This window comes from Triturus cristatus, chromosome 1_2 (assembly GCF_964204655.1).
Source record: "Triturus cristatus chromosome 1_2, aTriCri1.1, whole genome shotgun sequence".
Lineage (NCBI taxonomy): Eukaryota > Metazoa > Chordata > Amphibia > Caudata > Salamandridae > Triturus > Triturus cristatus.
The window spans coordinates 275,044,223-275,064,777 of NC_140580.1; the positions used below are offsets into that span (position 1 = coordinate 275,044,223).

General features: G+C 42.0%; 1 protein-coding gene across 1 annotated transcript in view; it reads left to right on the forward strand.

Annotated features, from left to right (window-relative positions):
• TLL2 (tolloid like 2) overlaps window positions 1-20,555 on the forward strand; it is a 2,438,103-nt gene that overhangs the window by 986,727 nt on the left and 1,430,821 nt on the right. Inside the window, exon 3 of the mRNA XM_085603672.1 lies at window positions 7,964-8,041. Coding sequence (XP_085459798.1) covers window positions 7,964-8,041 — 78 coding nt within the window. The remainder of the gene's footprint in view (window positions 1-7,963; window positions 8,042-20,555) is intronic.

The window sequence follows — 20,555 nt, forward strand, 5'->3', positions numbered from 1 at the left end:
TTTTTAGTATGAAATTTCTAGTTTTAGTATGATTTCTTATGATTGTAGTTTCTTAGCTGGTTATGGCAGAGGTCAGGAGTACGCAGTTTGTTGAAGAGGAAAGCCAGGACTAATAACAGGCTCTCTTGTTTCATATTGTGCATTGCAGACACTAAATAGGTGTCTGTTTATTCCTCGTCAATGAAGCTAGGCATGGAGGGACTTTGGGAATAATGTACAAGTTGCTTGGCCTTTAGTAGCTCGCAATGATTTTCACGGATCAGAAGTAGCTCTCACTGCAGAAAAGGTTGGAGACCCCTGGTCTAAGACTATGCAATAGAAATGATCTGGTTTAAGCAAATAAAGGATTACTCATAAGGGTGACACAAGCCTCAATCACACCTTTATATTCTAATTGTGATAGAATTGCTCTAGCAGGGTGTTTAGCTTCTTGTTTAATAGGGTATTGTGCTTGCACCTGCTTGCCGGACCGTTTAGGTATAACTTAAGGTGAGTCTTTATCTCAACCCTCCTAATTGCAATATAAAGCTGGTGCTTGAGCAAGAGCCCATTTTGCAGCAGATGCTGCCTTAGCTTCCTCTGAAACAATAGCGGAAAAGGAAGGCATGATTACATACTCTCCTATTAAGACTTTTCTAACAAACTCTGGTGGCCAATTTAGCTGAGCCAGGAGAATGTTGTATTCATTAGTTACATTCTGCCAGAATATTACTTTAATAGTACATGGTATATCTCTCTCAATTTGGAAGTCTAACTTCTAGAGTCTATCAGGAGGGCTTAGTTGCTGATCTTGAGTTTCTACTTTTATCTAGTCATTAGTCTCGCCAACAGAAACTATTAAAGAGTCTGATGAACTATGGTCAGGGCCACTGGAATTATGCAACTGTGCGTCTAAGGTGATTTTCGCATAATTATAGATTTGCCGCGTTTGCCACATAATCCATCATCTGCAGCATAATCTGCAGATTTCAACAACAAAAATTCTGTCTTGCTCAAATGGTTCAAAAGTAAAAATGCAGCAACACATGTTGACGCGCAGTGGAAGGCCCTTTGGAAAGGTTGACTGGTCACCTTTCTGTCTCTACTTGCTATATTTGGGTGTGAAACTGGTGCTAATGAGTTGCAACTAATGCCTGGATTGTGCTAACAACTGTAAAAATGACAAAATAACGAATTAATCCTCTCACAAAATGTGCCGCATATTTTGCCTTTTTTTTGCAGCTCAATGTATTCAACCTTGTCACATAATTTTGCCCTCCTCTGCTGCATTATTCCAGTGACCCTGATTATGGTGACCTCTGCTGAGCTGTTGAGCAGAGTTCTCGCCCATGGTTTATTCCGAAGAAGAGTTCTGGGGAGTTGTGGCATATTTAGTCTAAATTCCAGCCAGTTTCTTTTTTTTTATTGTTCTTTTAGTTGTGGGTTTTTCTTTCCTTTTTTATGATGACATCAAAAGAGCACTGTGAATCAGTTTTCGGTTTCACATACTCCTCCTGTCTGCGGTCGCCTCCTCCCCCTCGTCTGACCGTTTGTCTGTGGAGGCCTGAAAGGAACAAGAAGGATGTGTATCAGATACTGATACCTATCAGGCTGTTTAAGTGTATCACGGTTATGTAGATTGTAACGTTTTTCGTAAGACTCCTGTTGCAGAAATCCAGTCTGTATTTTCTTTTTAGCTTTGTTTTTATCACAGCGCTTTTTAGAAGACTCGGGTGTCTGCTTGGTAATTTAAGCATATTTTTCTTTAAGTACTGGTTTATTAGGCTTGGTTCCCAAACTGTCACGACCTATATAGGTATATTTCAGAAATTATTTTAGGGAACTCACATTCCTGATCTGTTGGTGGAACTGAAGCCACTAGCGAATTACCAAAGAAGCTGCCTCTCCTTTAACATTACTTAAAATATTGGAGGACACCTAGGGCGAAGTTGCCAGTGAGTTTCATCCCCAAATCCAGAGCAGGGGCTGCTCCATGTTCAGCCTGATTCTGTTTAAGGACTTCAGGTAGATTGCTGCAAGAATAGTACCACTCGTATTACACTCTTCAACAGAGGGAACGATACCAAGAGGAAGACACATAATGAGAATTCTGGATTTATCATTGGGTCCCGTATGGGGAAATACTGCCTCAAGCTGATTTAGATTTGTGGGTAATCCAAAACAGAATTTCCTCCTGTTTGGTAGGGACTTTACCCATGTTGGCATTAATGGTAATAGGACTAATTGTAGGCACAGCCAGCTGAGCCTGACCATCTTGAGAAGACTTTGTAATAACAGTAATGATTGTACGCAGATCATATTGCATCAGATATGATACAAATGGTTTAAAAATGCAATTGTGTTGGTCTGGTGTAATGTATTTGCATGTGGGTAAGGCATATAGCCTGCTAAGAATGGCCAGGTTGCCCCTTCGTGACTGAGAGAACGCAGTTTAACATTTTGAACAATATGTGGGAAGGTGCCTTGGAACCAATTATGATGTTTCTGGTAAGTTAATGGTATTTCTAAAGTGTATGTGTGAAATGTTTGTGAATGTGCATTGACTGCAGGAAAATCAGACCAGAAATAAAAACTTTCAAATCTGTACATTTCGTGTGCCGCAACCACAAAGGTAACTTCTTCTCTGCCATTGGTGAACACTGTCTAGTTAAGCTTGCAGTTACTGCTTGTCTGCTGCTAAGAATGATAACTGGTAGTACCATATTTAATGAATAGAATTCAATTAAAGGAAAACACTGTAGGGGAAGATCCATTTAAACAATCAAACTTGATTAACCTAGACATAAATATGTGCTTCTTGTTAAGCTGAAGTAGGATATAAACCCTTATCACCACTTACGTTTCCGTATAAAGGCAATAAAGAAGCTTTGGACACAGACAAGTAAACTACTCAGGAGACCCATTAAATAGGAACCATAACCTAAAACTCTGTTGGAGTCATGTTATACCGTTCCTATGACTCTGGTAGGACTGTGTATGTAGAACAACAAATCTTCATAATAAAGAGACTGAATCTTCTAATATAATCAGTAAGTGTTGGTCTGCTTGGCTAGCTCACTCTACTGCATCTAAACTCTTGCACTTACTGAGGTATAAATGTTGTCAGTAACTTCAAACACGACCCTAAAATTACCAAGGAATTTGTGGAAACAGATCTATCCTTTCATTTATCACTTTTGCATTCCCAAAGTGCCACCAAAAAAGATAAGATAATGCATTTTCAAAGGTTTATTGACAAGCTCTAATCTTTATAAATATAACATGAACTGCCATTATCAAAAAGATAAGACACATCGTTTCAAGCATTATTACAATGATGAAAAACACTAACAATGCAATCATGTTAACGATTTATAATCTTACTAAGATTACTCCTATCTATTACTGATATCACTATGCTAAAGAGAGCATGTCGGGAGAACCCATTTACCAGGCGCTTTGGAATGACCCAACACCACACTTTGACACTGTATGTCAGGAATTCAGCCTTGATGCATTAGAGGGTGCACCCTGTCTCAAGTGTGCAAGACTGCACACTTCGCTCATGGCTAATTTCCTTCTCAGGATGACGGTCGGGGACAGCTAAACTGCATCTCAATCACACCTCACAGCAGCGATCCATCATGACCCTGGCGGGAAGTGAACCTCTCTCCGACTTCATCACGGACGCTGTTTTTATAATAAAATTACAAACTTATCAAACTGTGCCAGAGGTGCAGAACAACGTTTTAGACTGAAGCAGAAGAGCACATGAAAATGAAACGATGTATTGTGTTCTGAGTTATATGATCCTGAAACTAAATGTGCAGACTACAAGGCGACAATGTCTATCAGGGAAAAATGCGTGCATAGCACACACTTGCAATAGAGAAAACATGCAAACTGCCATTAGAAAACAATGCTAAGTTAAAATGAATAGCTAGAATGGACACTAAATGTAAGCCACATAACAAAAGAGCTGCTGTGGGTCCCTCAAACCGCAAGGCCCTGGAGGCATGGCATCTGTGGAACTAGTGACAACTGCACCTCCGCTCTAGGTAGCTATCAAATATTCTAACCCACAGTGAGCTTTCCTTTTTCTATTGTAGTTTTGCTGTGAACTCCCCACTTTTGGCAGACCTGTTGCATTTTCCTGTTGATATCTACTGGGGAATCCAAGTTTTGACTTGTGACGTGGTTGACTGTACTTGGAAAACCATGGGAAAACCCTCCAGCTTTTGGGGTCACCATATTAACCCTGGACACTTATGCATTCTTGTTTTAACCTGTTTTAATCCAGAATGTATATTTATAGATCTTTAGGTCAGAACATTACAGCAGTACAGAAATAGATGCAGAACCTGTGTAAGTTGCAAATGGATTCAGACAGACATAGCTGACAAAACCATGCATCCTACACAACTACAGCTTTTCCGTGCAAACCAATAGTTCATTACATTACATTTGGCTTCCTGATGCTCCCCATTTTGACATTATTGTGATTCAGTTGCTATTATCATATTACTAGCTGGACAGAGAGGAATTTATCAATGCCATCCCGAAAGAAATGTACAGGTTATTAGACCTGATGATTTATTATTTTTCTCACTGTATCAAAGGGAGTTCCACTTTTCTGGGCCAAGCACAACAACCCTGCAGTTTCTCTCTCTATTTAAGAGTAAGTTTTGGCCTGTAGTATTTTCTTCATTTTGTGTTCTGTCTTGTTCTTCTAGCTTACATCATAAAATTAAGTAAACCTTCTGTTTGCTGTTTCACATCTCTTCTTGCTGGACATAGGACAGCACATGTTGTCTTTCCTTAGAACATTTCCGGTGGCAAGAAGAATCTAAGGAAGAGGGTATGACTAGGGCCACTGGAATTATGCAGCAGGGGAGGGCAACATTTTGCATCAGGGATATTTGTGATAGCATTACTTCATTATTTTCTCATTTATACACTTTTTACCTCTGGGCATAGCTTGCACCTCATTATTACTAGTTTACAAACAAATAGAGCACTAACTCAGAAAGGTGACCATTCAAAGGGGGCAAAGGGCCTTCCACTGCACGGCAACACGTGTTGCTGCGTTTTTAGTAACCATCCGTCAGAGTAAGAAATAACTTTTTTGTTAAAATCTGCAGATTATGCAGGAACTGTGGATTATGTGGCAGATGCAGCAAATCCATAACCAAGACAAAAACGCAGGAGCTACTCAATCACAAAATTCCAGAGGCCCCGGGTATGACAGTGGACAACCAGTGGCGTCCTCTGTGGGTGGATTTATAATTGTGTGTCTGAGGCTAAAGAGCAATTTTGGTCAAAAATTGAAAGGGCCAATCTAAATACGCTGGGGTAGCCAGTTTCAAATGAGTGGAAATTAAAACAAAAGGTGCTTAAAAAGCAAAATCATTGAATACATCGCTAAACAAAACCTGACCAATGCTTAATTTTGCGGTCTGCTCATCTGAATTTGAAGCCGACATGACACCAACTTAATCTCGCTCTCAGCACCTCTTACCACTCCCGCTTCTCATTCCGTTTATAAAGTATGAATTTTCTCTGCTGAACCTCTCCCACGTCCATCCATTCTTTCATCAGATGCATTCTCTCATTATATCCACTGTCTGGTTTCATCTTTTCTCTCATCCCAAATACTCTAATCCTCAGCCACTTTGTTCACTCTTCTGCGTCACCTCTATTCTTACACCCTTACAGTCCAGTCCTCTCACACGCCCCTACTCTCAGTTTCACACTATAACACATTTCATCGCCCTGCTACTGCTCACACCAACAGCTCTCACACCCCACACCCACTGTCACACCTTTCCACTTTTCTACTCCAACCACATACTAATTGTAAATTCAAAAGACCACTCACAAGTTGTATTTTTTCAACAAAAACAGCAGATTTACGAATTCCCTTGACGCCTTGCTTGATTGTTCTCCCTATTCAGTTCAAAGCACCCACAGTGAAAGTTATAACCCATGCCTCCTAGTGACAAGAATAGTCCAATTTCTCTTCTATGTATCGGTTATTTTGGTGTATGTATGGTTGTATTGCAATTTGCGCCATCCTTTTGCTCTTGGCGTGGTGCACGTTTGACTGCTCAGTTTTTGTCTAGTTCTCTGTATGTTTTATGGGCCTGTGACTGAAGGTATATATTAGGGCCCTAGGCTATGAGTACTGCATTTGCCTTTTTTTTGCCTTTTCCTGATATCAAAAAGGGATCATAGCTATCTCGTTGTATCTGTAGGTTCCAGCCCGAAACTTAAATAATTGAACAATAGCATTTTATTCAGACAATTGAAAGGTGAACATTGTAATGGATAGTAAGCTCTGTAAAGAAATCAACCAACCCGGTGGTGTGGGGGAATAGGTGTAGTATACAAAATTTCACTAGTAACTACATTGATCAAAGATCACTCAATGTAGAATCTTAGAAAGGCAGTGGAGCAAAATTCATGACCTCAAAGAACAAAACAGGTGCAAAATCAAAGTAGAATAAAAAAAGCAGCAGTTAAAACATGTATTAATTGATTGCCTAGTCTCACATCTGCACCTTGCTGCCCCCATTTACCCTGGTTTATATTTACACCTTGCTACGCTTTGTTGCTTTACAGCTAGGATAGGAGTGAATAAGAAAAGAAGTAACAATAACCTAATTTACACTGTAGGATTCTACTGGATTAAAATAAAAGGTTGTTGTGTTGGTCATTTTACATGCCACAGTGTTGCCAATAACACAAAAAGTGAAGTATTTAAAGAAATGAGGCACATATGGTGAGATGGCCCTAAAACGTGGTAGGACAACATCCTGCGAATTGACCGTCACTTGGCACAATGGTGATCTTGGAATTCTTGAAAAATGAAACTAAGTGTTATTGTGCTTGGTGTCATTTTGGAGAGAGTCTGATGTGAGGGCTTTGGATGTGTCAAGTAGAATTTTTACTTCAGGAGGGCTGTTTTTATTTGTAGAAGAAAGCTAAAACCTTATCTACCACTATTTTCAATCCTAAATTCAATGAGAATAAGAGGTTGTTTGTGGTGCAGTGTTAGGGCTTTGAGGAGCGAACAAAAATGTTTAGACCAATAATCATAATTAAATTAATTTAAGACTCATTGATTTAACGCTTTGTCAAAGTGATCCAGCTTATGCAGTGAGTACTTAAATTATTCTAGCCTGAAAAAATGAACAAATTGCATAGTGCAGCCTATTCTATGCAATTAAAATTAAATCTAAATCCTCTGACCATACAACTTCTCTGAATAAATTGCAAAATCGACTCATTAATCAACTTGACATTCAAAGCTTATATTATTTTAAAATAAAGCCTTGACATACCAAATATAAAAATCAGTCACATTATAAATTAGACTTACCTGCATTCAAGAGAGTTAGGATCAATATTGGGGCTACTATAAGAAAAAAAAATCCCGACTTTCTGCATTGTTTGTGAATGTCGGTGGGGTACAAAAGTGTAAAACAGGACTAAAAATAGAACGAGTGAGGAAAGGGAGACATAACACATAAAACATTAGAAGGCTTGTGTTAATTATTTATGTGGTTCATTTACTTTGTAATCCAATAAGAGTTTTATCAATTAGGCTTTGTATTATACCATTTCTAATTTGCTCTCTTTACGTTTGGATCGTTGGTGTTAGATTTACTTTGGCATTTGATTTGCTTATTGCAACTTGCACTGAGCCAGCAGACGAGGTGCATCTGTTGCCCACTGATGCCCACTACGGTGGAATGCTGGCTGGCACGTTTTCCTTCTTGTCATTAGATGGAGTGGAGACTGAAGCATCTTGTGACCTAGGGAAATACATATGTAACTAGGTGGATATAAGATTGATTTGTAGTATCAGTTAATGTTGAGAATGATGCTAAGACCAGAATGGTATACCACATTTACTCACGTTCAGGTAATAAACATTTAGGACGCTTGTGTACTCAACATTTATTTTTTTCTTTTTGTGTAGGTGATCTCTGGGAGCAATCTGACAGCTTAATTAAGAATACAACCTCAACAATTCATACCAACAAAGAAGTTAAAAAGGGTAATGTGGTACCCCATCCAGACCTTTGGGTATCTTTATTTACTTTTTTTTATTGATTTAGAATAACAATTTCCGTGTTTGTATACGTAATGACACCTTGTAAATCATACTTTGATTTTATAATAAATGTTCATATAACATCCGGAGGCATATGTATATATGCATATGTATATAGTTATTATATCTGTAATAAGCTCCTCCCTTCATGCATTGTTTGTCAACGTGTCTTTTTGTGGTGCCACATAAACACGTTTAACTCCCCTGTGCAGTCCCCCCGTGTTTGGTTAAATAATGCATTCATATCGGATCTTATCATTCTCAAGTCTCTCCATCACAAGCCATCTAATTGTTGGTTTTTAATTTGAACTGAGTTATGTGAGGTTGTTGTTGTCTGTTTAAATTTCCATAATGTGAAAAACAGCGGCACTATGTGTGCATTACGCTTGCAGGAAACATTGCCAGGCTATCTAATGTGATGCCTTTCTGCACTGGGGTGGCAGAGTGGGCTAAAGAACGGTGATGGATTAAACCCAGATCAGTTGACTGGGGGTGAGTGCTTGCAATGTTCAACACTCCGTCCATCATTTCCTTTGGTTTTGCTTTGTTCGCCATAAGTTGGCAGGGTATGCTCAGACGTGAGTCCCTTGCTCACTTTGCCACTGGATTCAAGCAAGCCTGGCTGAAGACGGCTGAAATGCCAGAAACCGGTCCTAAGAAGCTTGTTTCCGGTCCAGGGAAGACATGGCTTGGCAGTTCGGGCTGGAATGTTCCTATGGGGCACAGGGTCAGACTGATTTGCATATGGCCATGTCTGAACTAGGGTGGCAGAGTGGGCTAAAGAACGGTGATGGATTAAACCCAGATCAGTTGACTGGGGGTGAGTGCTTGCAATGTTCAACACTCCGTCCATCATTCCCTTTGGTTTTGCCTTTCTGCATTTCCCAGAATGTGTATTTGATGGCGCCAGTCTCCCGTGGTGTAGAGCTTCAGAGATGGTCAGCCACCCACGAGATATGCTTCATATTTGGCATGTCACATATGAAACATGTTTTGATGAGTTCTTGATAACCTTTGACCGCGAACTGATCTCCGTCTCAAAATATTATTTTGGCCCAAAGCAGATTCTGATTTTCTTGACTATTCAATCAGGAACAGGTTTGCATTCCATAGTAAATTAATTCAAGGCGCCGAATGCCTGATCGAAAGCTAGATTTTAAGAATGTCCACATACAATGCATTTCTGTAGAATTGAGTGTAAACTGAAATAATTTTAAACTTGTAATTTTAAGTTTGTAATTTAGCTTCGCCAGCATAAGCTTGCATAACAGCGGGCGTTTCACGTTCTGCATGTGATGCAAAATACCCAGTGCTACTTTATTACGCCACATTTTGTAAATAAGATTTCCTTCAAAGCAAAAAGCTATTGGGTAACTGTGAGCAGCATATCAAGGCTTTTGTATGTTATATTTTTTGTCTCGGGTCATCGACTATTGAGTGAATTTCATTATGAGTGGATATTATATTTAATAGCACCAGTCGAGAAACCTCTTTCGAAATAAAAACATTTTATCAAAGGAAGTGCTATAGAGAGTGAGGCTACTGCACGTACAGTAGCAACATCTTTCCTAAAAACTCAGTATTCTTTGTTGGTTCCCTGGGTAGTTTGGATTTGGATACTTTCAGGAAATCCTCACTCATCCTGTGTCTGCAAACACTGCTGGATCATCCACCGTTGTGAAATCCTCACTCATCCTGTGTCAGGAAACACTGCTGGATCATCCACCGTTGTGAAATCCTCACTCATCCTCTGTCAGGAAACACTGCTGGATCATCCACCGTAGTGAAATCCTCACTCATCCTGTGTCTGCAAACACTGCTGGATCATCCACCGTTGTGAAATCCTCACTCATCCTGTGTCTGCAAACACTGCTGGATCATCCACCGTTGTGAAATCCTCACTCATCCTGTGTCTGCAAACACTGCTGGATCATCCACCGTTGTGAAAGCCTCCCTCATCCTGTGTCTGCAAACACTGCTGGATCATCCACTGTCGTGAAATCCTCACTCATCCTGTGTCTGCAAACACTGCTGGATCATCCACAGTTGTGAAATCCTCACTCATCCTCTGTCTGCAAACACTGCTCGATCATCCACCGTTGCGAAATTTTCACTCATCCTGTGTCTGCAAACACTGCTCGATCATCCACAGCTGCAAAATCCTCACTCATCCCTTGTCTGCAAACACTGCTGGATCATCCACCGTTGTGAAATCCTCACTCATCCTGTGTCTGCAAACACTGCTGGATCATCCACCGTTGTGAAATCCTCACTCATCCTGTGTTTGCAAACACTGCTGGATCATCCACCGTTGCGAAATTCTCACTCATCCTGTGTCTGCAAACACTGCTCGATCATCCACAGCTGCAAAATCCTCATTCATACTGTGTCTGAAAATACTGCTGGATCATCCACCGTTGCGAAATCCTCACTCATCCTGCGTCTGCAAACACTCCTGGATGATCCACCTTTGCAAAATCTTCACTCATCCTGCCTCTGCAAACACTGCTGGATCATACACCATTGTGAAATCCTCACTCATCCTCTGTCAGGAAACACTGCTGGATCATCCACCGTTGTGAAATCCTCACTCATCCTCTATGAGCAAACACAGCTGGATCATCCACCATTGTGAAATCCTCACTCATCTTGTGTCTTCAAACCCTGTTGGATCATCCACAGTAAGTAAACGTCAAGTAAGTTCAGTGAGGTTATTTTGCAAAATAGTTTTTGATGGGCTGATGTTGGAGGCAAGAGAGGCACCACCATGTTTTTCCTTTTTTTCAAGTATATTATCACAGTTGCTTTTCCTGGAGGGCCTGAAGTCTGTATTGAGGGATGCCAGGCAGGCACATTTTGGGAGAAAGACCCAAGAGTGAATGCCTAGTGAGCATTTTAGGTTGGTGCTTATTTTTCTTCTATTTATTGTTGTATTGATATTGTATTGTGGTGTTTTATAGTTTGTGGCCAGTTGTAGTATGCTGTAGATGATTTTCTTAATTATTTGAATTTGTTTTCTCACATTCTGACATGCTCACTATGGCTATACTATAATGATTTTATGGGCCTAAAGATGGCCTTCAATGCCTGCCAGATCTGCATCATTTGTTATCTGCATGTGCTTGTTAGTGGCCGAGGGGGATCCAGGCCCAGACAGGTAGCCATTTTCCTTTTTTCTTACTCCTCCTTGTGCTTTACCATGCGTTTGCCCACCATTTTGTCAAACGTGTCTATGTGAGTGCAAGATGGTTGAATAATGTGTATTTACTACATTTAAAACAAGTATTTGCCACAAGCAATTATATATTCCTGTCAGGGCATTATTAATTTTAACTGATATTTTTTCTTTTTCATATTCTTCTGTTGCTGTAGGGTATTTATACAGCCCTTGTTGAATCCATAGATATTCAATATTTTGTAATTGTAATTGATTTTTCAAATTCTCATAGCTGCTTTGCCTGTGGGACGTGAGCCTCTGGATTGGCCTATTCACATTCTGGTTATATATTTGTGCAATTCTTGGTCTGCACTGATGCATTTATTTGGTGGTGGTGGGGGGGAGAGCAGCAGAGCAGGTAGCCTTTTTCCACTGTGTCCCTCCATGCCTCCTCTTTCCTTGCCACGTGCTTGTCCTCCATTTTGTAAAATCAGTGTGCATCAGGCAGCCATTTTCCTTGTTCTCCTTGCCTCATCCTCATTTCTTGCTAAGACATTTGCTCATTCATCATTTGTTTGTGTTAGACAGCCATTTTCTTTTTGATCTTCATGACTCCTTCCTTGCTAAGCCATATGCTCATCTACCATTTTGTAAAACCAGAATAGGTTTTACTGGGGTCCCGGCCTGTCCTGAAGTTGCCCTCGGCCCTTCGGACTCCGCTGCAGCCACCGATCTCGACAACGCCTCCGCGAGGTGGGCACTCACCCTTTCTGCCTCAAGTACCAACTCTGATTCCACAGTTCCATAGTTTCCCCAACGTCCAGTGAGGGGGGGAATCACCTTTCCCGCTGCTTAGTGTCCTACACTGCCCCACCCTAGTCAACATGGCTGGACATGGCCTGTCTGCTACTGGGGAAAACTATTAAACTCTTATTTATCCTCCCAACCTCTCCAAAACTGCTGCAAAATCTCTCAAGCACTCCACCCTTAAATCTCACCCATAGACCTTGACCTCTGATCAACGATACAACGCTGACAAGGGTACAGTCATAAATGACCTCATTTTCTATTCCAGAAGAACATCCTTTTGGCGCAAAACTATCGCACATCTCCTCAATGTACGTGGAACCAGGAACATACCAAGCTCACTATAGCGCACTCCGCAATCCTGCAAGCTGACCTCACCATCACCCTTTAAAAAAACGGCATCGTCCTGATCCAAACTACAACCAGAAACCTCAATAAATTTGCAGACCTTTTTACTCTCCTCAAAAACCATGTGCACAACACCTGCAGGTTAACAAACACTAGCCCTGACGACCCCTCGACTAGCGTGCCCAGCCACTCACAAGCCGCCCCCCTAAGGGCCCACAACTCAGATCAACCTAACCCCTCTATCACCCCACCTGGGCCTACAAACAGAATCGCTCCTAGACCTTCGGTCTTCTCCCCGCCAGCTCCTCCCTTTGACTTTGAGTCTGGAACTCTTTCTCTGGCCTACGAAACAAGTTGACCTGGGCTTACCAACAGAATTGTTCCCAGACCGCTGGTCTCCTCCCCGCCAGCTCCTCCCGCTGACTCCGAGTACGATACTCTGCCATTGGCCTACGAAACAAGTCGACCCAGCCCCTCTACCCTACCACCAACACATGCCAATAAAACCGCTACCAAACCACCAACGCTTGTCAATAAAACCACTACCAGGCCACTGTTCCCCTGCCTTCAAGTGCCTCCTTCCTATATGGATATCGAAACTCTGCATCACAGAGCGGTCAATTTAACACAGAGCATTCAGAACTCCATTCTGGATATCAAAAACCTCCTTCACCTCACTGAGCTCGCCTTCTCTAAACTCAAACCCCCGGGGAACTCCCCTCCCTATCACTGAGCCCCACACTTACCCATTACCGCTATCCCTGAGGCACGTTCGCCCTCGCAAACTACCATGCCACCTCTCAGAGGAGGAAACTCTAGCTCTCCTCCTCTCCTACAACTCCACAATTGCCACCCCGAGTTCGCCAGACCTCACTGAAGAGGAAACTCTAGCCACCCTCCCTTCCTACAACTCTGCCCTAGCAACCCTCAGTACACTAGACGTGAATGTCAAACATGCCATTTGCACGGTCGCAATCAACTGCAACAGATCAGCTACTCTCCGCAACAGAAGTGTGGTTGATAGCAACATAGCGCCAGTACTCCTGTCCGCCCCAGCGCACAACACTCTCTGACCCCACTTTGTCTGGCCTCCTAATTAACTGCCGTTCTGCAGTTAAGCATGCCGCCGATAACGCAGATCTCATACTGAGCCAAAACATTGATTTAGCAATCCTGACTGAATCATGGCTCAATGAATCCTCATCTCCATGCCTAGACCTCCTAGTCCCTCCCAACTAGAATATTGCAAGGCTGGAGAGGTAATCCAGCAAAAAAGGGGGAGGCATTGCCTGCATCTACCGCTCTAATCTCCTTGTCACTGAACTCCTGGCAGATACCTCTGACTCCTGTGAATACCTCATACTCTCCATATGCAGCAACACCACGCAACTGCCCAAAAACCTTATTACCCACTACACGCCCAACAGAAGCCTACGCTCTAGTCAGACTTTCCTTGCAATGGCTCCCAGAATTAAAAGATCCAGATCCGGAGGTAGGACATTTTCTTGTGATGCTGCAAAGGCCTGGAACGCCCTCCCGATGCATCTCAGAGCTAACCCCAATCTTACGGCCTTCCGCAAACAGCTGAAAACCTTTTTATTTCATCCAGTCTAATTAACCCCCATTCTCTCCCCTCCTGGGCCACTGTGCGGATCCATGGTATTCCCAGCGCTTGGACGCCTCCGGGCAGCAATTCGCGCTCTACAAATACACATCCAATCCAATCCAATCCAACTGTGCAATCTGCACATCTTTTACCACCCCCCAGGCACGAATGTCATCTTCACTGACCACCTCATGGAACTAATTACAGCCAAAGTTTCCTCCAACTCCAAAGACATTTTCTTTGGTGACTTCAACCTTCACTGGAACGACCTCAATGATCCTCATGTCAACGCCATCAAAGATCTCCTGGCTGCCCAAGCCCTAACCCAAGTCTGCTCACTCCCTACACACTCGAAAGGCGCCACTCTAGACTGGATCATCGCCAAGGAAACAACAGTCAAGCTTATTGCTATAGACCCTTGTGATTGTTCTGACCACCACTCTATCACCTTCCTACTACTTGGACCCTCAAAACACGAGCTCCACAACAGGTGATTCCTAAACGCTGGGTTCGAGACACCAAGAACCTTGCTCCTAGGGAACTGGCATCCCGCTGCCAGTCTGACCTACCCCCCCCCCCCCCCCCCAATCACAACGATCAATGACCTCAACGATCATTACTCTGGGACTATAACTAACATTCTTGATGACCTTGCCCCGCTAAAACTAAAAAGCACCCAAATCAAAGACAGAAACCACTGGTTCAATGGATCCCTCAATAGCGAGAGGAGATCCCTGCGGCAGTCAGAACGAATCTGGAGACAGCACCCCTCAGCCGCTCATTTAAAACTTCTCCGCCAGGCCAGAAATGCCTACAACAGAAACATCCTCAACTTGAAAAAAGAATTCTTCAGATCTGAACTGGGGAACGCCAAAAACAGACCCCGTAAACCTTTCAAACTGGTCAAACACCAATCAAAGAAACTGGCCTAAACATCGAAAGAAAACTCCAAGTCACTAATATCATCTGACGAATTGTGTTCCTTTTTCTCTGACAAAATCACATCTTTTGGAAACGAACTTAGATCCACTACTTACTCTCAACCCCTTCCAGATCTACATCCTCCTTTCCGTGCCGCCTCCCCAGGCTTCAGCCAAAAACCAAGCACACTGGACCGACTTCAAAATCTACGACGAACACTCTGTCTCAAAAATCCTCTCCACCTTAAACCCGAACAACCACTTTAATGACCCACTCCCCTCTAACTGCCTAGCTGCCGCCTCCCAATCCATCATTCCGAGCTGGACGGCAATAATCGCCTCCCTGCTTCAGGGATACATACCGACTCTCTGAAAGCTGGCCAAGTCCTCCCCATTTAAAAAAAAAAAGTGGCTGGATCCTGCCTTCCCTGACCACTTCAGACCTATTTCTAACATCACACTTTTAGCTAAAGTTCTGGAGAAATGTGTGCAAAAGCAGCTGAGCCAAAACATCACCAACTTTCACCTACTAGATGATTTCCAATCCGGTTTTAAGCCAGGGCACAGCACGGAAACCACCATTCTCCATATTGTGGATGATGCCCTCCAAGCCCTTGACCAAGGCAAAACCTGTCTCCTAATCCTTCTAGATCTGTCCTCGGCCTTTGACACGGTCAACCATGAGAAACTACTTGAATGCCTTAAACTCAGGATGGGAATAGATGGCTCTGTCCTTGAATGGTTTAGGTCCTTCCTCCACAACCGATCACAGAGACTCCTAATTAATGGTAACCTGTCTCCTCCCTCCCCGGTCTCCTCCCTCCCCGGTCACGGTTGTAGTCCCCCAAGGATCAACCTTGTCCCCCACCTTCTTCACACTTTACCTAGAACCGCTTGCCGAAGTACTACACACCGCGAATATCTCATACCACATGTACGCTGACGATACCCAGATCTACATCAAGATCTCCTCTCTCTCTCTCGAGGAGATTCTCTCCATGAACGAAGCCTTGAAATTGACTGTCCAATGGCTCCCTTCCAATCAATTCAAACTTAATGCAAAGAAGACAGAATTTCTTCTAATTTCCCCGCCCAAAACCAGCCCTGAGGCTCCGATATGGATTAAGGCCATCACAGCCTTAAACTGCCCTCCGACCATCGTGGACTTGGCCAAATCCCTTAGAATTACCCTGGACTGCAACTTGAGCATGCGGGACCATATCAATTCGGTGGCCAAATCAGCCAGATTCCACCTGAGCTATCTAAGGAAACTGAAACCCTTCTTGGATACTCCCGACCTAAAAATGGCAGTGCACGCACTAGTCATCTATAGACTGGAATATGGCTGTTTTACCCTCTCGGGTTTACCCAAGATCTCCCTGGCACCTTTAAAAGCCTGCCTTAACGCTGCCGCTAGGCTACTAACAGGCTCAAGGAAATTCAATCACATTTCATCACATCTAAAAGCTCTGAACTGGCTTCCTCTTCAGGCCACAATCCAACTCAAAATGGCATGTATCACGCACAAGGCATTATACTCAAACTTCCCTGCATATCTTGCCCAGAAACTCGTAATCTCTGGAGGAACCAGAAACTTGTGGTCCTCCAGAGACCTCTTGCTCCAACCTACCCTTTTTTGGAAAAAGAAAACTTACAATCGGGCTTTCTCAGGGGCCGCACCAAGAATATGGAACTCACTCCCGCCCGAAATTAGGAGAATCCCTTCTCTGGCTCGCTTCAAAAAGGATGCCAAAACCTTCCTAATGGGCAAAATCCTCGCATAAACTGTGCCTCTACTTCACACAGAGTCCTTGCTCTAATTCCACTCTAATGCATCCCCTGGAGTACACAGACACTACCCTCCCGGCACCTCTGGGCACCCCTACAAGGACCTGAAGACCTTCGTTTCTCGTTAAATGTAATTTGTATTTTGTCCCTTAGTATCCCTTTGTATCCAGCCCTCCCCCCCAAGTCTTTTGTATACTACTGCTTGATTCCTGTAAAATACCCTAACGGGTCAAGTTCACGCTCTATAAAACTCAAAAATAAATAAATAATAAGTTAGGCAGCAATTTTCTTTTTGCGCTCTATGCCTCCTACTTCTTTGCCTTGTTTCATGCTCGCCCACCGTTTCGTGGGACCAGTGTGAGTGTCTGATGGTTGATTATTAACAATTCTCTGCCACTTAAAAAAGCCTTCAGTTGGGAGCATTGAATGTAACAATTCATTAGGAGTCCACAAATATTCTGTTACTGTGCTTGTGGTGTGCTTCTAGTTTTCAGGCCATGGTTAGTGTTTTTAATTAATGTAATCAAATGTTGACATTTTCCTCTTGCTGTCATATGACTCCCATTGGCCCTGGAGGGGCACCAGGTGTTATTGTACATTTTTTCAAAATTTGCTGCAATGGTGATTTGGCTTTTTGGGACATGGTTATTAATTTTAATTATTGTAATTGATCTTTATAGATTTCCCCTTCCTCTCACGTGGCTCCAACGACCCCAGCAGGGACACCATATATTATATGGACTTTACCACCAACTCTACTATCAGACCCATTTATACATGGGAAACTGACCAACATATTGGGTATTTTATTTGATTTAGAAAGAGCGGTTTCTGGAATTTTTGGAAGACCTTTGTCCATAATGGAAGATTTCAACCCAGACCTATTTTTCTACTGTTGTTTTGCCATAGCTACTCTGTGCTGTGCTTGGATCAGCTGCTGATGCAATGAAGGTGAGTGCTGACATGTGGACCAGTTGTTATGCTACCAGCGGTATCTGCATCAGTGTACACTTGTCTTTTCTTTTGTGAGGTTCAGGTCACTTTTTACCACCAGTACAGAAAGTTTTCAAGGCATTTTTGGCATAAAACAGTTGCAATGTTATCCAATGAGAAAGCATTCACAGCTACCAACATCATAAAAACAATTCAGTGCCAAAGTCTTTGAATGACTTGAACCCATTGGTCTCAGGATTTCACTTATTGGCACTGACAATTTCAGTAACATGGTCAAAACCATGGCAGACTGAGTGCTCTTTTTGTCACATTTCAATAATCTTGTTATGCAGGACTTTATCAAAAAGGAATTCATTAGTAGTCCACAACATAACAATGTCAGAATTTTGCACCATTCTTTATTCACCAACTCTTTTAAAGTATTACAAATAATTTAGAACTGCATGTGCCATCCCTAGTTTTCATTATATGTAAGTAATTTGGGAGTCTGTGGACTGCTAAAGAATGTTTTAATTGTGGTAGCTAAATTGAGTTCTTTCCCTGACATATGTGATGTGCCTGTGAGAGTCTCTTTTCCCTAATTTCTCCTTCCCATCCATTTATCGATTCCCTAACTTTCTTCCAACAAAGCAAAAGAAAATGAGAGGTGGTGGAAGAGAAAGCGATAAAGGGGGACATGGAGAATGCGAAAGAGGGATAATTATGAAGCAAATAGGTAGATGGAGGGAGGATGAGATAAAGCAAAAAACTAAACACAGGAGGATGCTTGCTGGCTCGGCTCTTGTTGTACCTCCACCACGGCTCAGCTCTTCACAATAATTCTCTTAATTGTCCACCACTCTTATCTTTTCAAAGCACAAAGCAATTTATGGGTTTGCTGGAACCTGCCAGGCAGCATTTGTCACTACATTGAAAACATAAATAGAGAACAGAAACATATAGATGTGCATTTTTTTCTTCCAGATGTTGCCTGGCCAATGCTCTATTCATTTTGTTCCTTCGGTGACTGCTTCACTCGCACCAAACGTAGCAATAATAAAATGAAAGCATACACTTATTTTTTATTTAGAGCTGAGCTGCCATTAATTATATTAACATGAGTTTCAAATCATAAAAGATGTCCACGTGATATTTGTTAATTAGATTTGCCATTAATTAAATTATATTATGATTATGGCTTTAAGCTCACTGTTTTCAGCGCCAAGATACCTACGGGTGAATGTGCGCTTACACATATCCATGTTATGTTATAATTAATGACAGCTCTGAAAAGAAAAACATTATGATGACCACATTTTTGGCAGATAGCCCACCCACATGGACAGTAACACCCTTTAATCTCGAAATCATTAATGCCTGAGAAGGAAATAGACGTATGGCAAGGAGCATGCCACTTTTGGAGATTTGCTCGCCAGTAAATGTTCTCCTTGTCCTGTATACAGTATAATGTATTAATTGCTTTGCATGTATAGTTTGTTGCTCGCGACCTGTGAACTCTGAACCCACTGCTGATAATGCTCGCATGGCTGGACTTATTACCACCATGACAAATTTAGGTGGGTATGAACTGTGAATTCAGTTTTTAAATCATTGGAGAAATCGACCTGAACTAAAAGGTTGAGCAGCTGTTGTGCCTTGATGCATGGTTGGAAGGATGTTTGTTTCTACTTTGCATTATTGCATATTGTTACATACTTTTTGTCAATAAATTGTAATTTCAACTTTAAATGTATTTTGTTTCTCAAGAATAAAGATGCAGGGGGTGTTTTATAGCTGCATTATATAGTCAAATTAACTCAAGTCATTATTTTTTTTTTTACATTTCCATCTATATTTATCAATATTTATCCGTTTCTCGTGTGTTCTCTACATGGGAATGAACGTGCACCCCTGCCCCGAGGCCCCAACTGTACTGTTGTCTGGATACCTAATGCTGATTTTTGTTGTCAGAGGCAACCGGGAGTGGTGCCCAACGCGATACCCTCATAGTGGTGGAAGGCTACTACCTTCTCTAATAGATTTTTTTTTATAAATCTGCAATTGGTTCTGTTGAGTAAGCACCATGAGGTGCTTGTTCAGAACCAAAACATTACTGTACGATCACTATCGAATAGTACTAGACCTTCCTGAATGTACCACACCTACAACAATTTATCAAAAATATATAAATGTATTAATTGTATTGTTCTGGTTCTCTTGTTTTTTAGTTTTTAAGCACTTTGCACAGAAAGTCAATATGAGCTGTCTAACGAGAAACAAAAACACATACATAGACAATTAAATGAGTGACTGTGGTGACATAAAGTGAAAAGCCTGACTTTTCAAATTCATACAATAACAAAACAATATCAAATACCAAGGTTCTCTGTCCTTTTCTGGTCTTTCACTCTAGCATATATTATTTCCATAAATTATTCGCTATAGTAAGCCTGGACATGAGCTAGTTTTCACATCGACGTTTCGACCCTGTGTTTGTGTGTTTGTAGTTACATCATGTAGGGTCTTCCTCAGGACAAAAGTGGACAAAAGACAGAAAGGGGGAAATGAAGTTCCTATTAGTATGGTGTGGCATAAAATCATGACAAGTATAAGAGCAATCATGCTCTAGGGATACTCACCCTAGTTCAGTTAGATTTCCAAAGGGAAAAGAAACTCCTCCGAGCCCAGACAGAGCTTGTCAGAAACACTCTTTAATAAACAGGGAACATCTGAAAAAAGTGTGAGGGGCCCATTACAATCACACAACCTATGGATAGAGCAATCACTGTATTTGTACATAATGCTAGTGGCACTTACTAATATGCCTCCATCCATGAATCAGTAATGACCAACAGCTGAGTAAAGACTTGCAGCTATATACCTGTTAAGCGAATGAGG